This window comes from Capricornis sumatraensis, chromosome 5, assembly GCF_032405125.1.
Source record: "Capricornis sumatraensis isolate serow.1 chromosome 5, serow.2, whole genome shotgun sequence".
NCBI classification, from domain to species: domain Eukaryota; kingdom Metazoa; phylum Chordata; class Mammalia; order Artiodactyla; family Bovidae; genus Capricornis; species Capricornis sumatraensis.
In genome coordinates this window covers 48,885,181-48,903,988 of record NC_091073.1, presented here as the reverse complement: position 1 = coordinate 48,903,988, position 18,808 = coordinate 48,885,181, and the positions used below count along the sequence as shown (strand labels likewise).

General features: G+C 38.1%; 1 protein-coding gene across 1 annotated transcript in view; it reads left to right on the top strand.

The window, feature by feature from the left end:
• The first annotated feature begins 995 nt into the window (after nucleotides 1-995).
• Nucleotides 996-18,808, top strand: part of CCDC146 (coiled-coil domain containing 146) — a 116,783-nt gene continuing 98,970 nt past the window's right edge. Inside the window, exon 1 of the mRNA XM_068973368.1 lies at nucleotides 996-1,154. Coding sequence (XP_068829469.1) covers nucleotides 996-1,154 — 159 coding nt within the window. The remainder of the gene's footprint in view (nucleotides 1,155-18,808) is intronic.

Below are 18,808 nucleotides of genomic sequence, written 5' to 3'. Positions count from 1 at the left end.
ATCCTGTCTAGTAAGAGAAGAAAGCAGGTAAGCTCATCTGTTGAGTACACATTCACATATGCGGAGATCAAAAGAGCAGATTAGATAGGCATTCTCCTATGCAATGGAGGCCTCTTACCAGCTCTCAGAGGAGCGGCCATCCCAATGCCACCAAAGTGAACCAATAGAGACCTTGCTAGCCTACACAGGGGTCGTTTTAGAAATGACTCTAGGTCCACTTGACTACATGAGCAAATCAATGGTCAAAAAACAGGGCTGGTTTCAAGGATGTGTGACCTGTGCGGTGATAAAATGACTCACTTTTGGAGGGGCTAGTACTTGGCTTAACATTCTGGTGTCACCAGCTTGAAATACCTATAATTTTATTTTGAGCTTATGTTTTGTAAGTGGAGTCTGATGGAAGAGTTGAGCTTATGCACACGAGCACAGAGACCGGCTGGTGTCAGGGTGCACAAGCATACAGGCCTGCGCAGTGGCAGCAGCCGGCAGTGTGGGTATCGGGCAACTAGCCCAGTGGCCTTGTGCACAAGTGCATGCCCAAGGCAGAGTGGGGCACCACAGGGAGTTGTTTTTTATGTTTCTAAAAATAATTTGAATTAACTTTGTGCTATATTTTAAGGATAAAGTTTCTGTTTATTAATCCAATCAATGAATACTAATTGAGTGCCTACTACAATACTCAGTGAACAAAATTAGGTTTATTTTCTGCCTTCATGGAACCTAAATTCTAGTTACTAATTATTTTTTCCAGTTAATGAAATAATCTACTCTTTAAAATTGAAAGTATTGCTTTGAGTGTATCAATGGAGAGCATCTTTGCAACAAAGCAGCCTTTTATAGTAATGTGATTGCAGCTAAGTTTCCTGGCCTATAATTTCATTGAATAGATTACTCTAATTGCTTTTATTATCCTATCCTCCATTAATTTTACTTTATAACTGAAGATATCCATAAATAGCTAAATATGGAATGATTTTATTTTAGAATTGTGAAAAATGGAAGACAGTACCACAGACACAGACCAAGAAGAGGAAGAGGAGAAAGGTGGAAAGGCTCAAGAAGACCCCATTTATGCTATTGCACCCACAATTAATATCCAAGATGAGCGATTTGTTGATTTATCTACAACTCCAGCTTTCATTTGTCTGCATGAGGTACATATATATTTATGTATTACTCTCTTTATAAATTACTACAATGAGACTTGCCTCCTTACCTACTTAAAAATTCAGATGAAGTTAGTATCATTATCAAAATAATTTATCATATGTAATCTATATGTGATACATACTGTTTGAGGCTCTTTAAAATAGTCCCTACCTTCTCTTCCAAAAGCCTATCACATAATCCTGGACTAATGCAGTAGTGTAGGTTCTGATACTTTGAAGGCATAATAAATCTTTATATACATGCAACTACTTAAGTACATTCTGTCTGTTGGTAAATTAATTAAGAGATTTCTTTCATTATTGGATAGACTATTTCAATAAAATGAAGATAAATGGTTTTATCTTATAATGACAGACAGAATATACATTTAGTTAACTAAATGTAGTTACTTCAGAAGAGCACTGAAATATACTGTTTTCTATTAGCAGAGAAGCAAAACAGGGAATATGATTTTTGTTACATTTTTGTCTGATTTTTTTTAAAAAATAAGATGAACGTTTAGGAAACATCCAAAAATGAGGAGAGTATTTTCTTTAATAGTAACCGACCACATAGCAACTTGTCAATTTTGAGAGCTGTACTTGAGAAGAAAGTTTAGAGGGCATATGAATTCTGGACTCCTAACTTTACATGAATATAACTGAATAAAACATCTAAAAAATTTGATAGTAATAATAAAATAAGCTAAAAAAACTTTGGGTAAAATCAGAGTTTACTTAAAACCAGAAGCAAAGGTAAATCCCCACCCAAATATTTTATTGGTGTGAATGTTTTGAATATTGTTGAACTTTTGTTTTACATATACATATAAACCACATATCAGGAACACCTGATGTCAGTTTGTTCCATTACTCATGTTTTCAGCTTTTATCACTTGGTTAAGGTGGTGACTTCTAGCTTTCTTTTCTATAAAGTTATTGTTTTTCATCTCGAAATTAATAAGGCCCTATGGGGAGGTAATCTGAGGCTATTTAAGTATCCTCTTTGTTGTCATTCAGTCACTAAGTCGTGTCCAACTCTTTGCAACCCCATGGACTGCAGCACACCAGGCTTCCCTGCCCTTCACTATCTCCTGGAGTTTGTTCAAATTCATGTCCATTGAGTTGGTAATACTACCTAACCATCTCATCCTCCACTGCCCTTTTCTCCTTTTGCCTTCAATCATTCCCAGCATCAGGGTCTTTTCCAGTGAGTTGGCTCTTCCCATCAGGTGGCCAAAGTATTAGAGCTTCAACATCAGTCCTTCCAATGAATATTCAGGACTGAGATTGACTGGTTTGATCTCTCTGTAGTCCAAGAGACTCTCAAGAGTCTTCTCTAGCACCATAATTTGAAAGCATCGATTCTTTGGCACTCAGCTTTCTTTATGGTCCAACTCTCACATCCATACATGACAACTGGAAAAACCATAGTTTTGACTGTATGAACCTCTGTCAGCAAAGTGTTATCTCTGCCTTTTAAACTGCTGTTCTTCCAAGGAGCAGGCACATTTAATTTCATGGCTGAGTCACTGTCTGCAGTGATTTGGAGCCCAAGAAAAGAAAATCTGTCACTGTTTTGATTTTTCCCCATCTATTTGCCATGAAGTGATGGGATCAGATGCTATGATCTTTGTTTTTTTAATGTCAAGTTTTAAGCCAGCCATTTCACTCTCTTCTTTCACTTTCATCAAGAGGCTCCTTAGCTCCTTTTCACTTTCTGCCATTAGAGTGATATCATCTGCATATCTAAGGTTGTTGATGTTTCTCCTGGCAATCTTGATTCCAGCTTGTGATTCTTTCAGCCCAACATTTCACATAATGTACTCTGCATATAAGGTAAATAAGCAGAGTGATGATATACAGACTTGTTGTACTCCTTTCCCAATTTGGAATCAGTCAGTTAGTTGTTCCATATCTGGTTCTAATTGTTGCTTCTTGATCTGCATACAGGTTTCTCAGGAGACAGGTCTGGTATTCCCATCCCTTTCAGAATTTTCCACCATTTATTGTGATCCACACAGTCAAAGGCTTTAGTGTAATCAAAAAATCAGATTTTTTTTCTGGAATTTCCTTGTTTTTCCTATGATCCAGCAGATGTTTGCAATTTGATCTCTGGTTATTCTGCCTTTTCTAAACCCAGTCTGTACATCTGGAAGTTCTCAGTTCACATAGTGCTAGTTAGAAGGATTTTGAGCTAGGAAAGAAGCCTAGTTAGAAGGATTTTGAGCTTTACTTTGCTAGTATGTGAAATGAGCACAACTATATGGTAGTTTGAACATTCTTTGGCATTACCCCTCTTTGGGATTGGAATGACAAGTGATCTTTTCCAGTCCTGTGGTCACTGAAGAGTTTTCCAAATTTACTGACATATTGAGTGCAGCACTTCAACAGTGTCATCTTTTTAGGATTTGAAGTAGCTTAACTGGGATTATATCGCCTCCATTTAAGTATCCTGCTCTGCTAAAATTTTCACCTACTAGTTTTACATCTCTGATGATTCTTCCCAAAATTAATTATTATTATGATGGCTGCAAAATGGCAAGTTTCTTATCCTATCATTTCTTCTACAATTATTAGTTGGCTTCCTACTGTAAGGTAGAATATTCTCTTCTTTCCTGTATCTATCAATCCATCCATCCATCCATCCAACAGGGTGAACTTATAAGTTCTACTCAGTGAGTTATAATCCATCATTGCCATTATTCATTTTCATACTTCAATTGTCCCAGATTTGGTCAGTGTAACTCCTTCAAGAAGGCTCACTTACCCTTTTGACATGTTCCTAAGATTCTTTATGTACTTTTTAACTTTCTGTCATAAGAATATATTGCATGTTTAGCTTGCATTTTCTTTGCTCCAACTCTAGGATCAGCCATTTCTCAAAGGATTTTCAGTTCCCTTTTCAGAGGAGAATGATATTTGAAAACTAAGATCTCAGTGCTGGATGTGTTCACTGCTACTGGACTGTCATTGCTTCTAAGAACTCTTAGAGATAGGGAATAGGCACATAAATATATTTATTCTACACAAATTTATATATATTTCTATCTATATCCTTATATATTTATAATGATGAGTTTATACTTCTATTATTAATATTTTCAAATGATCAGGATTCTCTATTTCTGCTAAAATCCATCATATGTCTAACTTTGAAATAGTATTTCTACTTTCATACCACTATTCCTAATAATTCTATCAAATAAGGGAACAGTTTATTTCTACCAAAGGTTATGCTAACAATAAAAATTATAGTCAAATTTTGTAAGCTACAGATAAAGAAATAGGAAATGTTTCCTTTGTAATGTCAAAGGAGAACTTAGGACAACTTCTCCTGAATATTGCTCTTCAAGGTAATGATTCATTAAATATTTCAAGAATCTGTTAATACTCATGTATGCACAAATTATAGCTATTAATCATTGGGTATGACCCCCCTAATACAGTGGATACCTTTGATTATAAGGTCAAAGAACTGTCCAACTATTTTGAGTAGTATTTACACCAATGATTTTACTGCTTGAGAACTCTTTTTTTCTAGCCAGCAAAATCTTGCAGAGTGAATTATTGGCTTAAAACAACTTTACTTCCATAATAAACATCCTTGAGGTTATTCCAATTGGCATCTAGTTTTATTTTCTAAGATTCACAAGTCTAAAATTCCCAAGTCTTATAAATTTTTAACTGATTATATATAAGCCTTCCTCCTTCAGTTGTCCAAACAGAAGTTGAATCTGCAGAATAACAAAAGTTCTGAAAGAAAGCAGTCAGAAATCGATTTCTAAAGATCCAGATGCTTGGCATCTCACTGAAAGAACCAGAAGCTGCTCATGCATTTATTGTTGCTAATGCTAGTCATACAATTGGCCCAGTGCTACTTAATTGTAAAGCATGGATGTCATGCTCTCATCTAACATTGCATGAAGGATGTGTTCCGTAGTCATGGCACTCTGCGATTTGGGCCCAAACTACTTTTGCAATCTAATAGTTCACATAGCCCTCATGATCTTCTGTTTATGTTACTTATCTTAGTGTGGAGTCTCCCATATTTAGATGGCTAGGAAACTAGCAACATATTCACAAAGCATGATGCAAGGTCATGGCTGTCCATAATCCTCCTACTTGTGTTGCCTCTTGAAAGACTATGCTGCTGCTGCTAAGTCGCTTCAGTCATGTCTGATTCTGTGCGACCCCATAGATGGAAGCCCACCAGGCTCCCCTGTTCCTGGGATTCTCCAGGCAAGAACACTGGAGTGGGTTGCCATTTCCTTCTCCAATCTGTGAAAGTGAAAAGTGAAAGTGAAGTCGCTCAGTCGTGTCCAACTCTTAGCGACCCCATGGACTGCAGACTACCAGGCTTCTCTGCCCATGCGATTTTCCAGGCAAGAATATTGGAGTGGGGTGCCATTGCCTTCTCTGAAGACTATGCTACTCCCACTAAAAAGAAATCAGATCAAACACTTGCAGAGGCCACACCTTGTAAACCTGCATCGGTTCCTAACCTTTTAGAATCTGGCTTAGTTCCCACGTCCTTCAAGAAACTGTATCTGAGCAGCCAGCGCACAGTATTTTCTCCAACCTGTCAATTCTTATGTCATTTGTAGGCTGTACCTTTCACTTGGTACAGGATCATTAACAGATATTTATTGAATATCTCCTTATCATGCAATATTTTGCATAGCAGATTTAATTCCTCACTGATATTATGATCACACTAAACAGTAACAGGGCAGGGACTACACTGTGTTAAATTCACTCTTTGGGATTAATGTTCAAAGTGGTGCTTGGGAATGAAGTCACATCAATGGATTGTGTGGGTTAATTCTGGACACCTGCTCCTCAACCGTGCTATGGCTGCCTAATGATGAGAACTGACACTCTACAGACTTTTCTTGTCCTGTTGAAAACTTTTATTTAAAAAAAATTTTTGTTAAGGTGTAACATATATTCAGTAAATGTCACAAATACTCAGGATATAGCACTTCTTTATGTATGCCATTAACCAACATGTTCAGCACTAAATTCATTATTCTCCGAATCCTAATTCTCCTCCTGTGTTCTCTTTATCAGTTTGAGGGTTAAATATCTCCTTTAACTATTTCTTGAATTTATCTCTTCTTCATTCATGCCATATTTACACTGACATGAAAATATATTTCCTGCAACTCAGTGGTGTCCCTTGAAATTCTTCCAAGTCATTGCTCCCATTGAAGTTAGCCACTATTCTGACTTATCACTACATATTAGTTTTGCCTCTTTAAAAAATGATATGAATGGAATCATAGTACCATGATCATTCTTGTGCATGGTTTATACTTATGAAGTCATTTATCTTGGGTGTATACCTAGAACTGGGGTTCCTGTGTCATAGTTTAGGCTTATATTCGACTTTAGTTGATATCTTCAAATATCTACTACTGTGGGCAAGAATCCCTTAGAAGAAATGGAGTAGCCCTCAAAGACAACAAAAGAGTCCAGAATACAGTACTTGGGTACAATTTCAAAAACAATAAGAATTATCTTGGTTCATTTCCAAGGCAAACCATTCAGCATCACAGTAATCAAAATCTATGCCCCAACCACTAAACAGAAGAAGCTGAAGTTGACCAGTTCTATAAAGACATACAAGGACACCCAAAAAATATGTCTTTTTCATCATAGGGGATTGGAATGCAAAAGTAGGAAGTCAAGAGTTACCTGGAGTAACAGGCAAGTTTGGCCTTGGGAGTACAAAATGAAGCAGGGCAAAGGGTAACAGATTTTTGTCAAGAAAACACCTTTTTCCAACAACCCAAGAGACGACTACACACATGAACATCACCAAAAATGCAGTACTTAAATCAGATTGATTATGTTCTTGGCAGCTGAAGATGGAGAAGCTCTATACAGTCAGCAAAAACAAGACCTGGAGCTGACTGTGGCTCAGATCATGAACTCCTTATTGCAAAATTCAGGCCCAAATTGAAGGAAGTATGGAAAACTACTCAGCTATTCAGGCATGAACTAAATCAAATCCATTATGATTATACAGTGAAGGTGATGAATAGATTCAAGGGATTAAATCTGGTAGAGAGTGCTTGAAGAACTATGAATGGAGGTTTGTAACACTGTACAGGAGGCAGTGATCAAAACCATCCCCAAGAAAAAGAAATGCAAGAAGGCAAAGTGGTTGTCTGAGGAAGCCTTACAAATAGCTGAGAAAATAAGTGAAAGACAAAGGAGAAAGGGAATGATATACCCAACTCAATGTAGAGTTCCAAAGAATAGCAAGGAGAGATAAAGCTTTCCTAAATAAACAATGCAAAGAAATAGAGGAAAACAATAGAATGGGAAAGACTAGAGATCTCTTCAAGAAAATTATAGATTCCAAGGGAACATTTCATGCAAAGATTGGCATAGTGAAGGACAGAAATGGCAAGGACCTAACAGAAGCAGAAGAGATTAAGAAGAGGTGACAAGAATACACAGAAGAACTGTATAAAAAAGGTCGTAATGACCCGGATAACCATGACGATGTAGTCACTCACCAAGAGCCAGACATCCTAGCATGTGAAGTCAAGTGGGCTTTAGGAAGCATCAAAAGTACTGGAGGTGATGAAATTCCAGCTGAACTATTTCAAATCCTAAAAGATGATGCTGTGAAAGTGCCGCACTCAATTTGTCAGCAAATTTGGAAAACTCAGCAGTGGCAACATGACTGGAAAAGATCAGTTTTCATTCCAATCCCAAAGAAGGGCAATGCCAAAGAATGCTCAAACTACTGTACAGTTGTGCTCATTTCACATGCCAGCAAGGTAATGCTCAAAATCATTCAAGCAAGACTTCAGCAGTACGTAAACCAAGAAGTTCCAGATGTACCAGCTGATTTAGAAAAGGCAGAAAAACCAGAGATCAAATTGTGAACATATGTTGGATCACAGAGGAAGCAAGGGAATTCCAGAAAAACATCTACTTCTGCTTCATTGATTATGCTAAAGCCTTTGACTGTGTGGATCACAACAAAGTGGGGGAAATTCTGAAAGGGATGGGAATACCAGACCACCTTACCTGTCCTGAGAAACCTGATGCAGGCCAAGAAGCAACAGTTAGAACTTGACATGGAACAACAGACTGGTTCAAAATTGGGAAAGGATTACATCAAAGCTGTATACTGTCACCCTGCTTATTTAACTTACATGCAGAGTACATCATGCAAAATGCCAGGCTGAATGAATCACAAACTGGAATTAAGGTTGCTGGGAGAAATAGCACTCTAATGACAGGAAGTGAAGAGGAAATAAAGGGCCTCTTGATGAAAGTGAAAGCAGAGAGTGAAAAAGCTGGCTTAAAACTCAACATTCAAAAGACTAAGATCATGCCATTCAGTCTCATCACTTCAAGGCAAATAGATGGGGGAAAAATTGAAACAGTGAAAGATTATATTTTCTTGGGCTCCAGAATCACTGAAGATGGTGACTGTAGCCATGAAATCAAAAAATCTTTTTATGCTTGTTCCTTGGAAGAAAAGCTATGATAAACCTAGACAGCATATTAAAAAACAGAGACATCACTTGGCTGACAAAGGTCTGTACAGTCAAAGCTATGGTTTTTCTAGTAATCATGTACAGATGTGAGAATGAGCACCAAAGAATTGATGGTTTCCAATTGTGGTCTTGGAGAAGACTCTTGAGAGTCCCTTGGACAGCAAGGAGATCAAACCAATAAATCCTAAAGGAAATCAACCTTGAATATTACTGGAAGGACTGATGCTGAAGCTGAAGCTCCAATACTTTGGCCACCTGATGGGAAGCACTGACTCACTGGGTCCTTGATGCTGGGATATACTTTCAAATGACTTTCTGAAAAGACTGTACCAAGATATACACCCTGATGAGCTATAAGCAATTAATTGTCCTCCTCTGACACTATGGCAAGGACCATGTGTTAAACAGCACCTGGCTCAAGATCTTGCACAGAGATAAGTAGTAAATATTTAGTGTTTTAAAATATTGTTAACAAATAGTGTGTGTCTCTTTGTTCAAAGCATCATGTCTGTTGCACATTCAGGCTTAATTTAAGTGTTAGCTTTCATGGTATTCCCCAGGTCAAAATTTCTACTTTTAATCTATACGTGGTTATGTAAAGTAGCACTGATTTCTAAGGGTCAACTTGGTTGTCAAATGTCAGTGTGTCAGATATTGAACTTCTCCAAGCGTTGGAAGTCATGAAATCATTCTTGTCTGAATGCCAAGAGCCAAAACCAAAACATGAGTGTATCTTGCCTGAGCCTTTTGGCTCTTCTGCTTTTCATCAGAACTAGTCAGCAACTCCTTTCATTTCCTAAAAATAATTTTTATGCCAATCATTGTTAAGTCTTTGACCTGATTTAACCAAGGGATAGAGAAAAAGTAGCATAGAGCATCTGGGAGACACAAGGGGCAGTGTGAACACTGGAGGAAAACACTAAGGAAGTAAAAGTGTGAATCTGTATATAATACAAAATTCTGTTAGAGTGTAGGATATGCAAGTATTGTGGATGTGTAGATTAAGATGGATTAGGCCTGTTAATAAGTGACCTTTTCACTGAAACAGATTCTATATAAAACTATCAACTGTTGGACTCCTTAAAAATGTGTAATAATAATATCTGTGATCAAGTTTTAGTTGCATGTCCAATTGGAAAAGAATTGAGATAGCAAAAAGTTTTTGAATTGTAGCGAGATGTTAAATCTTAATCTATTTAATATATTAATTCAGCACCCACTATGTACCTGGCTCTGTGTTAGGAAATATTAATTACCATTGTTATTAAAGTTACTAAAATTTACTCAAATTTATCCCTTCAGCTCCTCCTCTCTTTTGAGAAACTCCTATGTGCTGCACAGTGCTAGATGTCATGGACATTCATAGGCATAAAATATTTTAAAGGGTACTAATCCCCTGCAGGAAGAAATGACAACCCACTGCAGTATTCTTACTGGGAAAATCCTGTGGACATAGGAGCCTGGCAGGCTACAGGCCATAGGGTTGCAAAGAATCGGACACACTGAGCACACCCACAATGTGCAATTCTTTAGAAGCTTAATTTGGGAAATAAGAAACTTGTGGTGGTAAACATCAACAAAAGGCAATGGATGGTTGAGAACCTAAAGGCCAAACAGTGTGATTAGAACTAAATGAAAAAAACAAACGCATTGAGATGATCTGGAAAAAGCTTTTCAGAAGCAGTAGGACATGAGAGAGAACATTTCGTCCAAATCCATGGTGTCCACTATGAACCTACTCTTCTAAAGCTTTGCCCACACTGATATATGCACATATTTGGAATATCTTCACCCGGATGGTCCCAAGTTACCTCCAACTAAACACGTTCTGAATTAAATTTGTTATTTTCCTCCCAAACCTACTTTTCCTCCTTTATTCTGTCAGTTGGTTTTCTCTCTTAAATATCCATTAAATTTTTCTGTTTTCCATTCCCACCACCTCACCAACCAGAATGCCATTTCAGTGATCAAGATAAGATGTGGAGACCGAACCACGCAGTGGCCATGGAAAGGAGAGAATAGATATAGGAGAGATAGTAAGGAAGTACAAAATGCTAAATTAACTGTCTGAATGGATATGGGGAAGGAGTCTAAATTGACGTTTAGATTTGTGATTTAGCAAAGTGGCTGGATTATGGTATTGAAAGTGACAGAAAATTCACAATAAGCAACGGTGTGAAGGAAGTGTCCAGTATGTAAGTCTTGAGCTTACCAGGGAAGGCCCTTAACTGAAGACACAGACAGAGCGGGTTCTTGGTAGTCAGATGGCTTTTCTGAAAAGAATGGAAATTGCTTCTTATGTATATTTAACAGCATAGTCTACCACTGCATATTTATTAAAAAAAAGATGTTACTATCATTTATCTAATTTCCTACCTTTAAAATAATCTCTTTCACATGTTCAAAAGGCACTTTCTTATTTTGTATTCACTTTGATCTCATAAGGCTGGTAACAGATTAAATAAATTTTGGAATTTTAAATAAGAACTTTATAAATTTCTGAAAATACTGGTGATTTTTCTGATGCTACTAAAGCTTCCTTCATTTTCAAAGTTGGATCTTTGAGTTACTGATGAGTTTCTTGAGATAATGTTTTCTACTTCTTTCATACATAAACTAATTAATCAAGTAACTGGTTACAAAGAAGAAAATGTAAGATATCCCCCCGCCCCAAGGAGCTTACAGGCAAGGCAGTTTCAAATATGTAATTTAATTTTCATAATAATTCCATAAAGAAGTTTGAGATATCATTATTCCACTTAAAGGTTCTGAAAGACTGCGGCTTGCCCTGCTTTGCACTGCGAGGCAGATAAAAGAGCCAGGCATGCAACCTAGTCTCCTGTCTCCAGCGCCGATGCACATTTCACCTGCCATGCTTCACTAGACAGTCACACATTTAAACACTGCTATTTTAGGATTTTACAAATTTACTTTTAAAGTAAACTGTATATTAAAAGAAAAATAAAGATAAATATTTTAACGCTCCATTTAAATATTTCTCTTTGGTTTCCCTATCCTTTCTTAGTTATCACACCTCCATAATAGTTGTACTTAGAAGATATGCACTAAAAAAAAAAACACACTATAAATTTCTTTTAAAAATGTTTCTATAAGTCTTATAGTTTTTGGAATCTTTTTACTTTTCCCTCAGACATCTAGGTAGGTTTGCAAGAATAATTCTTCAGGATTTTGTTTGACTGTCAAGAAACTTTAAACCGACTAATAATTTATTAAACAATACAGATAGGTTCCATTTTCCCCATAAAGTGTTTTGTTTTTCACTTTAAGAGCAAGATGGAAATTTTAAAATCTTTATAGTATGGAAGAAGATCATGGATCATGCTTGGAATACACTAAACATTTGGGGTATTAACATGGCTTGTGTCTATCTATAAAGATTGGAAATTTACCTTAGGGAAGGAAATGGCACCCCACTCCAGTATTCTTGCCTGGAGAATCCCATGGACAGAGGAGCCTGGTGGGCTACAGTACAGAGGGTCGCAAAGAGTCAGACACGAAGGAGTGACTTCACTTTCACTTTCACTTTATGGGAAAAGAAGCCATAATCCACTTGCAAAGTGATTAACACCCCCAATTCAAGCAGTAAAAACTGTATCAGGAAAAGATAAAAGAAGGTCCCATGTTAGGGTATCCTTACCCTTGGCACCTTCAAAGATGATTCTGGACATGAATCTGGGGTGTGGTTAAAAGAAATAGTATTTCTTTTCTGCTGTCCGAACATGTGATCAGTGGCAAGTAGGAGTCAGAGACTGTTAAAAATTGGGAATCGAAAGGAATTGACAGTTTCTCTGCCTCCTGTAAGTGAGGTTGTGTGTGTGTTAATCGCTCAGTCATGACCAACTCTTTGTGACTCCATGGGCTGTAGCCCATCAGGCTTCTCTGTCCTTGGAATTCTCCAGGCAAGAATACGGAAGTGGGTAGCCATTCCCTTCTCCAGGAAATCTTCCTGATCCACGGATCGAACCTAGGTCTCCCAAACTGTGGGCAGATTCTTTACCATCTGAGCCACCAGGGAAGCCCACGTGTAAGATTATCTCCCTTTAATCATTCTGAAATTGTTTCCTGAGCATCCACCACATGGCAGACTCAGGCCTCGGAACCAGAGGAAGACACGGCAGTGAGCGCTGTACCCTCTGCAGCTCATCTGTTCCTTCATCTGTTTGGCTTACGTTCTTTGATTTCCTTTTCCCTTTTTTGATTCCTTTACTGACACAAGAACCTAGTCTGTGTGTGCATGCTTGCCTGTGTGTTTATTTTAACTATATATTTAACCAAGTTTTGATGATCTATTTTTCATTCTTTAGCTATTTTATAGCAAATTGATTTAAATATTTAAAACAATAATGTAAATTCAGATGCTCTTCTTTTGTCACTGTGAACAGATGTTGCTTACTTCACGTACTTCTCCTGGAGAAAGGAATGGCTACCCATTCCAGTATTCATGCCTGGAGAATTCCATGGACAGAGGAGCCTGGGAGGCTACAGCCCGTGGAGTTGCAAAGAGTCAGACACGACTGAGTGACTAACACAGACACACACAGCAGTAGTGAACACCAGAAAGGTCCACTAAAACAAGGCAATTATTACAGTTTTCATTAGGCAAACAAGATCAGGATCTCAGCAATTAAGCAGTGAGATAGAAGCCAGTGAGTCAGAAGCCAGGAAGCTAAAGAATACAGTACTAGAGAGCCAGGTATTAAAGATTTTAACCATGAGATTAGTATCTTTCTCTTTTAAACCATTTTTTAATACAAGAAATATGATGTAGTACAAAATTCAAAGATGCAGAATAGTACACAGTGAAAATTAGGCCAATCTGCCACCCATTCCAGTCTGCTATCCCCTTCCCCAGAGGCAACCATCATCCACAGTCTCCCAGAGAGCCTTGCAGAAATCTGTGCACAAACAAGTAAGTGGTAGCATAATATTCATACTTCCTTTTTTATACACATATATACAATTATTATATTCTTTTTAATGTTTGCATAGTATTTCAGTGCATGGATGGAGCATAATATAACCAATTTCCATTATAAAATTTGGATTAATTTGGATTATTTCTATCCTCTACTCTTATAATGATAGAGTCAATAACCTCATGTGTACATCATTTCACATTGAAATAATCATAGGACAAATTCCTAATAGTGGGATTGCTGGATCAATGGGTTTGTTCATTTAAAAAAAAAATTTAACTGTGGAAAAGTAGACCTACCATATTGACCATTTCTATATGTACAGTTCAGTAGTGCTGAGTATATTCACAGTGTTGTGCAACCAATTTCCAGAATTTTTCATTTTGCAAAACTGAAACTCTGTATCAAGCGACACAAATGAGAATTTGCCCCTCCTCCCAGATCCTGGCAACCACATTCTGCTTTCTGTTTCCATGAATCTGACTACTCATCCATGCGTGTGTGCTCAGCTGCATCCAACTCTTTGCAACCCCGTGGACTATAGCCTGTCAGGCTCCTCTGTCCATGGATTTTCCATGCAAGAATACTGGAGAGGGTTGTCAATTCCTTCTCCAGGGCATCTTCCCAACCCAGGGATCAAACCCGTGTCTCTTATGTCTCGTGCACTAGCAGACAGATTCTTTCACCCCTGTGCTGCCTACTCTAGATACCTGATATTTTACAGAGTTCGTCTTTTGTGACTGGCTTATTTTACTAAGCATACTGTCCTCAAGGTGCATCCATGTCATAACATGTGACTGAATTTCCCTCCTTTTTAAGACTGAATAATATTCTATTTGTACTGGATTGGCCAAACAGTTCATTCAGGTTTTTAGTAACATCTTATGAAAAACACGAAAGACTTGTTTGGCCAAAAATGCCATATTTTATTTATACATTTATCTGTCAGTGGACACTTGGGTTCCTTCCACTTCTTGGATATTATGAATATAATGCTATGAACATGGTGTCCAACTATTTCTTTGAGATCCTACTTTCAATTCTTTTGAAGTAGAATTGCCTGATCATGAGTTCATGTATTTAAAAAAAAAATTCTTTTTTTTACTGCCAAGGTGCTCTCCATAAAGGCTGTAATAATTTATGTTCCCCTCAACAATAAATGCATCTTTACTCAGCAGCGTGTGCTGTGTGACTTTTTAACCTTTGTCACTCTGATGAGAGAAAAGGTTATATCATCATAGTCTTTATTTACATTAATCTTAAAATGAAGTGAGTTTCTTTTCATAGATTTAAGACTGCTTTAAAACATACTGTATTGCAAGTTCCCTAGTGATCTAGTGGTTAGTATTCAGTGCATTCACTTCTGTGACCTGTGTTCAACCCCTGGTTGGGAAACAGAACCTACAATTTTGGGGCATGGCCAATACATAAATAAATAAGATGGATTAATAAAAAATGTGAGGTATAGGAAGGCCAAAAGGTCAGGAGACAATTGTCATTGAAACGATAGTTTACTACTCACCGTTTCTAAAAAAAAAGGAGGCATGCCATAACATGGGGGGGGGCCACATGGGGACGCACCAGGTTGATCAGGAGGCAGAGGAGAGGGAGAACAGTACGTAGAGCTTTTATTGTGGTTTCCCTACGAAGGAATGAGTGATTTGGGATAAGCAGCTTAGGATTGGCTAGTGTGAATAATTTCAGCAGACTCGGGCATAGGCGATGTCCTGAGTTGTCCAGCACCTGGCATTGGGTCATGATTAGGACAGTTGTACAGTGACCTGAGCCCAGGAGCCCAGTAAAGGAGATTGGTGAGGGTGTGGACTCTGGATTGGTTGGTTTCCATTTGACAAGTCTTCTTCCTCCAAGGAGGAAGACTCCTGTCAATGTGGGGGAGGAGGACAATGAGGGAGGCAAGGTGACTCAGGCATATTATCAGGTTGTTTAGAACAAGGTATATCTGGCATAGGCACGTAGGGCAGATGTTAAAGCATCAAATTTACGGAAGCTGGTTAATGCAAAGACCTATTTGTACCTTGTTTTTTTTGTTTCTTTCTTTGGTAAATTTTGTTCACAGCTTTTTTTTTTTCAATTTTTTTGTGTGTAGTTTTTTTCTTAGAGACTCAAAGAAACTCTTTATACATAAAGAAAATAGGCCTTTGTGCATAATATGCATTGCACAAATCTTATTCTCTGATTTTGGGTTTCTTTTTTTACTTAAGATGGTTATTCTCCACGTTAAAATTTATTTTATGTGTGCTTAAATTTATTGACTTTTTCTTTTACAACTTCAAGATTTTATGCCATACTTAAGAAGACCTTTGGTACTCTGTTATCATAAATTATTTCCTGTGTTTTCTCCTAGTATATTGATAGTTTGAGTCATCATATTTTAACCTTTATTCTATCTAGCATGTGTGCTGATATAAGGGGAAACAGAAAGGATATGACAGCTTAGAACCTCATGCCAAGTCCAGAACCTCTGGACTTACCTTCTGAGGCAAATGTTCTTTACATATTCCCAGCCCATGTACACCTAGGTGTGGGCAAATAGGTATACCTGGGAGGCATCAGAGATTAGAATTAAGTGGGTACAAGAATTACCAAATATTGAACCACAGATTAGGAAGACAGGAATTTTGCTGTCTACATCGAAGAATGGACAGGCTCAAACTATCTTAAATTTGAATGGTTTGGAAAGAAAATCTCTGATTGGTGGGGCACGGTGCTGGGGGAGGCAGGGAGTGGAAAAACGGTTCAGTAAAAAATGGGTCAGATTTCCCGCTCTGCATGTAATAGTCATATACTTTCAATTCCTGAGCCTCACTTTACACCAATAGTACATTTCTCATCTTCAGAGGCACCTCAAACTGCCTACCATTGTGATTTTCACCCTCCTTTTAAACTGCTTTTATTACTTTTTTCCCAGTTAAAAAGAAAATCTTACACGGAAGCACAATATGTAAGACAGAGTTGGATATGGTGGGGGTAGAGGCGAAGGATGCAGAGGTGAAGGTCCGCTGTCCTTTCCACTCGCATCTCCTGTCACCACCAGCACCAGGGCCCCCGTCCCTCAAGGCGCTGGGGGAAGCCCCCATGCTCTGTGCAGTCTGTGAACTGCACTCAATCGAGCCGCCTCTCCCCCACCCTAAAACCCATCTCAGCACAGCCAAAGGAAACACAGATCTGTCCCAGAAAGCCGCAGAGAGCAATGGGAGTACACTGAAGGTTCCTTCAGGGAGAGAGGAGGGATCCCCCGCATGCCCTCTGGCAAAACTTGCTAAAATTCCTCATCGTAGCAGAAGCCTCTCCCCACCGCATCTACCCCTATTGTTCCCTCTTTTAGAACTCCTCCAGGAACTTTTTTTTCCCATCCCCAGCTGGGTTTTCCTCTTCGTATCTACACCCATCTTTCCCTTGATATCTTTGGCCATTTCATTATTTTATAAAACAGTCTTCAGAGTTCCTTCCAGCTTTCCTCCCCACCCAGTGTCCCAACATCACCCCAGATCCAGACACAAACCCAGTCAATAGGTGGCAGGGGGAGACTGTAGATACTTAGATCGTGAATGTTTTCCTGCTTTACATAAAGATCAAACATTACTTCTGTGAACTTATAGTCACATCCCTCTACAGTCTCATCCACCATTTCTTTCTTCCTTTTTTATTTTGTTTTTTAAACTGTTCTCTGCTACATACCTTGAGCTCCAGTCAAATTAGATGTGTCATTGTTTTCCTAACTAGCTCCTGGTTTTCCAGCCTGCTTTTGTTCATCCGCTACCCAGCCTCGGACTGCTCTCCTCCACATTTCAGTGCTTTAGAATTCTACCCGTGTCCCCCCAGCACAGTTCAGATTCCACCTTCTTAAAGCATGGCGCTTCCTGACAAAGTGGGGACACTTCTGTTGCTTGCAGCCTCTCTGCATGTGCTTGCACCACAGGCTACTTATTTTTTTCCCTTTTTTTTTTTTTAAAAAGAGCTAATCTATAGTAGCTTTAGGAACTTTGAAAACAGGAAGCCTGTTATTCTTCATGATATTCCTTGCTAACTCTTGGCACACTGTCACACGTGTAGCCGTGCCATTTTCCCATCCACATACTAACCAGGTCCGACCCTGCTTAGCTTCTGAGATCAGATGAGATCAGGCTCGTTCAGGGTGGTATGGCCACAGACTCTCAAAGGAATAGATGTATATAGTAATTAGTAAAGCCCTCCACCAAAATAATCACACTACTGAATGGCTACTTTACAAGGCACACTAAAGAGAAGAAATTTCTTCTGAATTTCTGATTGCATTTTCCATATCAAGCCCACCAAAATTCTCAGATATTTAAATGTTTAAAGTTGGAAATATCATACCAAGTTAGAACTGTTGTGCATCTATTTTAGTTTTATTTTTGCTGACTGAGCCCCAAAAGGGATATGCAATAGGGAGGCAATGATTTTACAATATTTTTTGAAAACAGAACAAAATATTTTAAGTGAAATTGAAGGTGAAGCCCCAAGATTCAAGATAAAAGTAAAGCCAGAACTATTCAAGGTGAACAGTGTTTCATGCATCATATATTCTCCTGGCATCCTTTCCTTCCACGCTTCCTTTAGCATTCATGAAATATGTCTGCAGAACCTTTTAGGGTGACTGGAGACACAGTTCAAGAACCTTTCCTCTAGTGGTTCAGCCTGTTAAATACCAACCCCATAAATACCACATGTAAATACCATAACTCCCGTAACCATCCAACTGACATAACTACCCATGACATACCCATGAGTCTCTAGATTTTTAATCACTGACTTGTTATAGGATAGAAATTGTCAAAGTCACCATCACCAGTACCACTCATCTAAATGATATGTGCATTTGAAAAGAATTATATAACAAATGAAAATAAAAACTTTAGTGTTTACAAGAGAAATCTTTTGGCTCCCAAGAACTTACAAAGTGCTTTGTACTTAAATGGAATGTTTTCCTTAGTGAATCCTGCCACGTAACCATGGAAGTAAGAGTGTTTGGAGAGTACAGAAACTTGCTTGCCTTTTCTGTTGGAATTGTTATAAATTCTGACTTAGTTACAGAAAGTAAACAATTTTTAACTGCTAGGTTAAGTAAGGATATTAACACCCTTGAAAATATATATATATTTTAAAATATCTCCTATCAACAGAATATTATGTAATTGTTTTCTGAGAAGATACA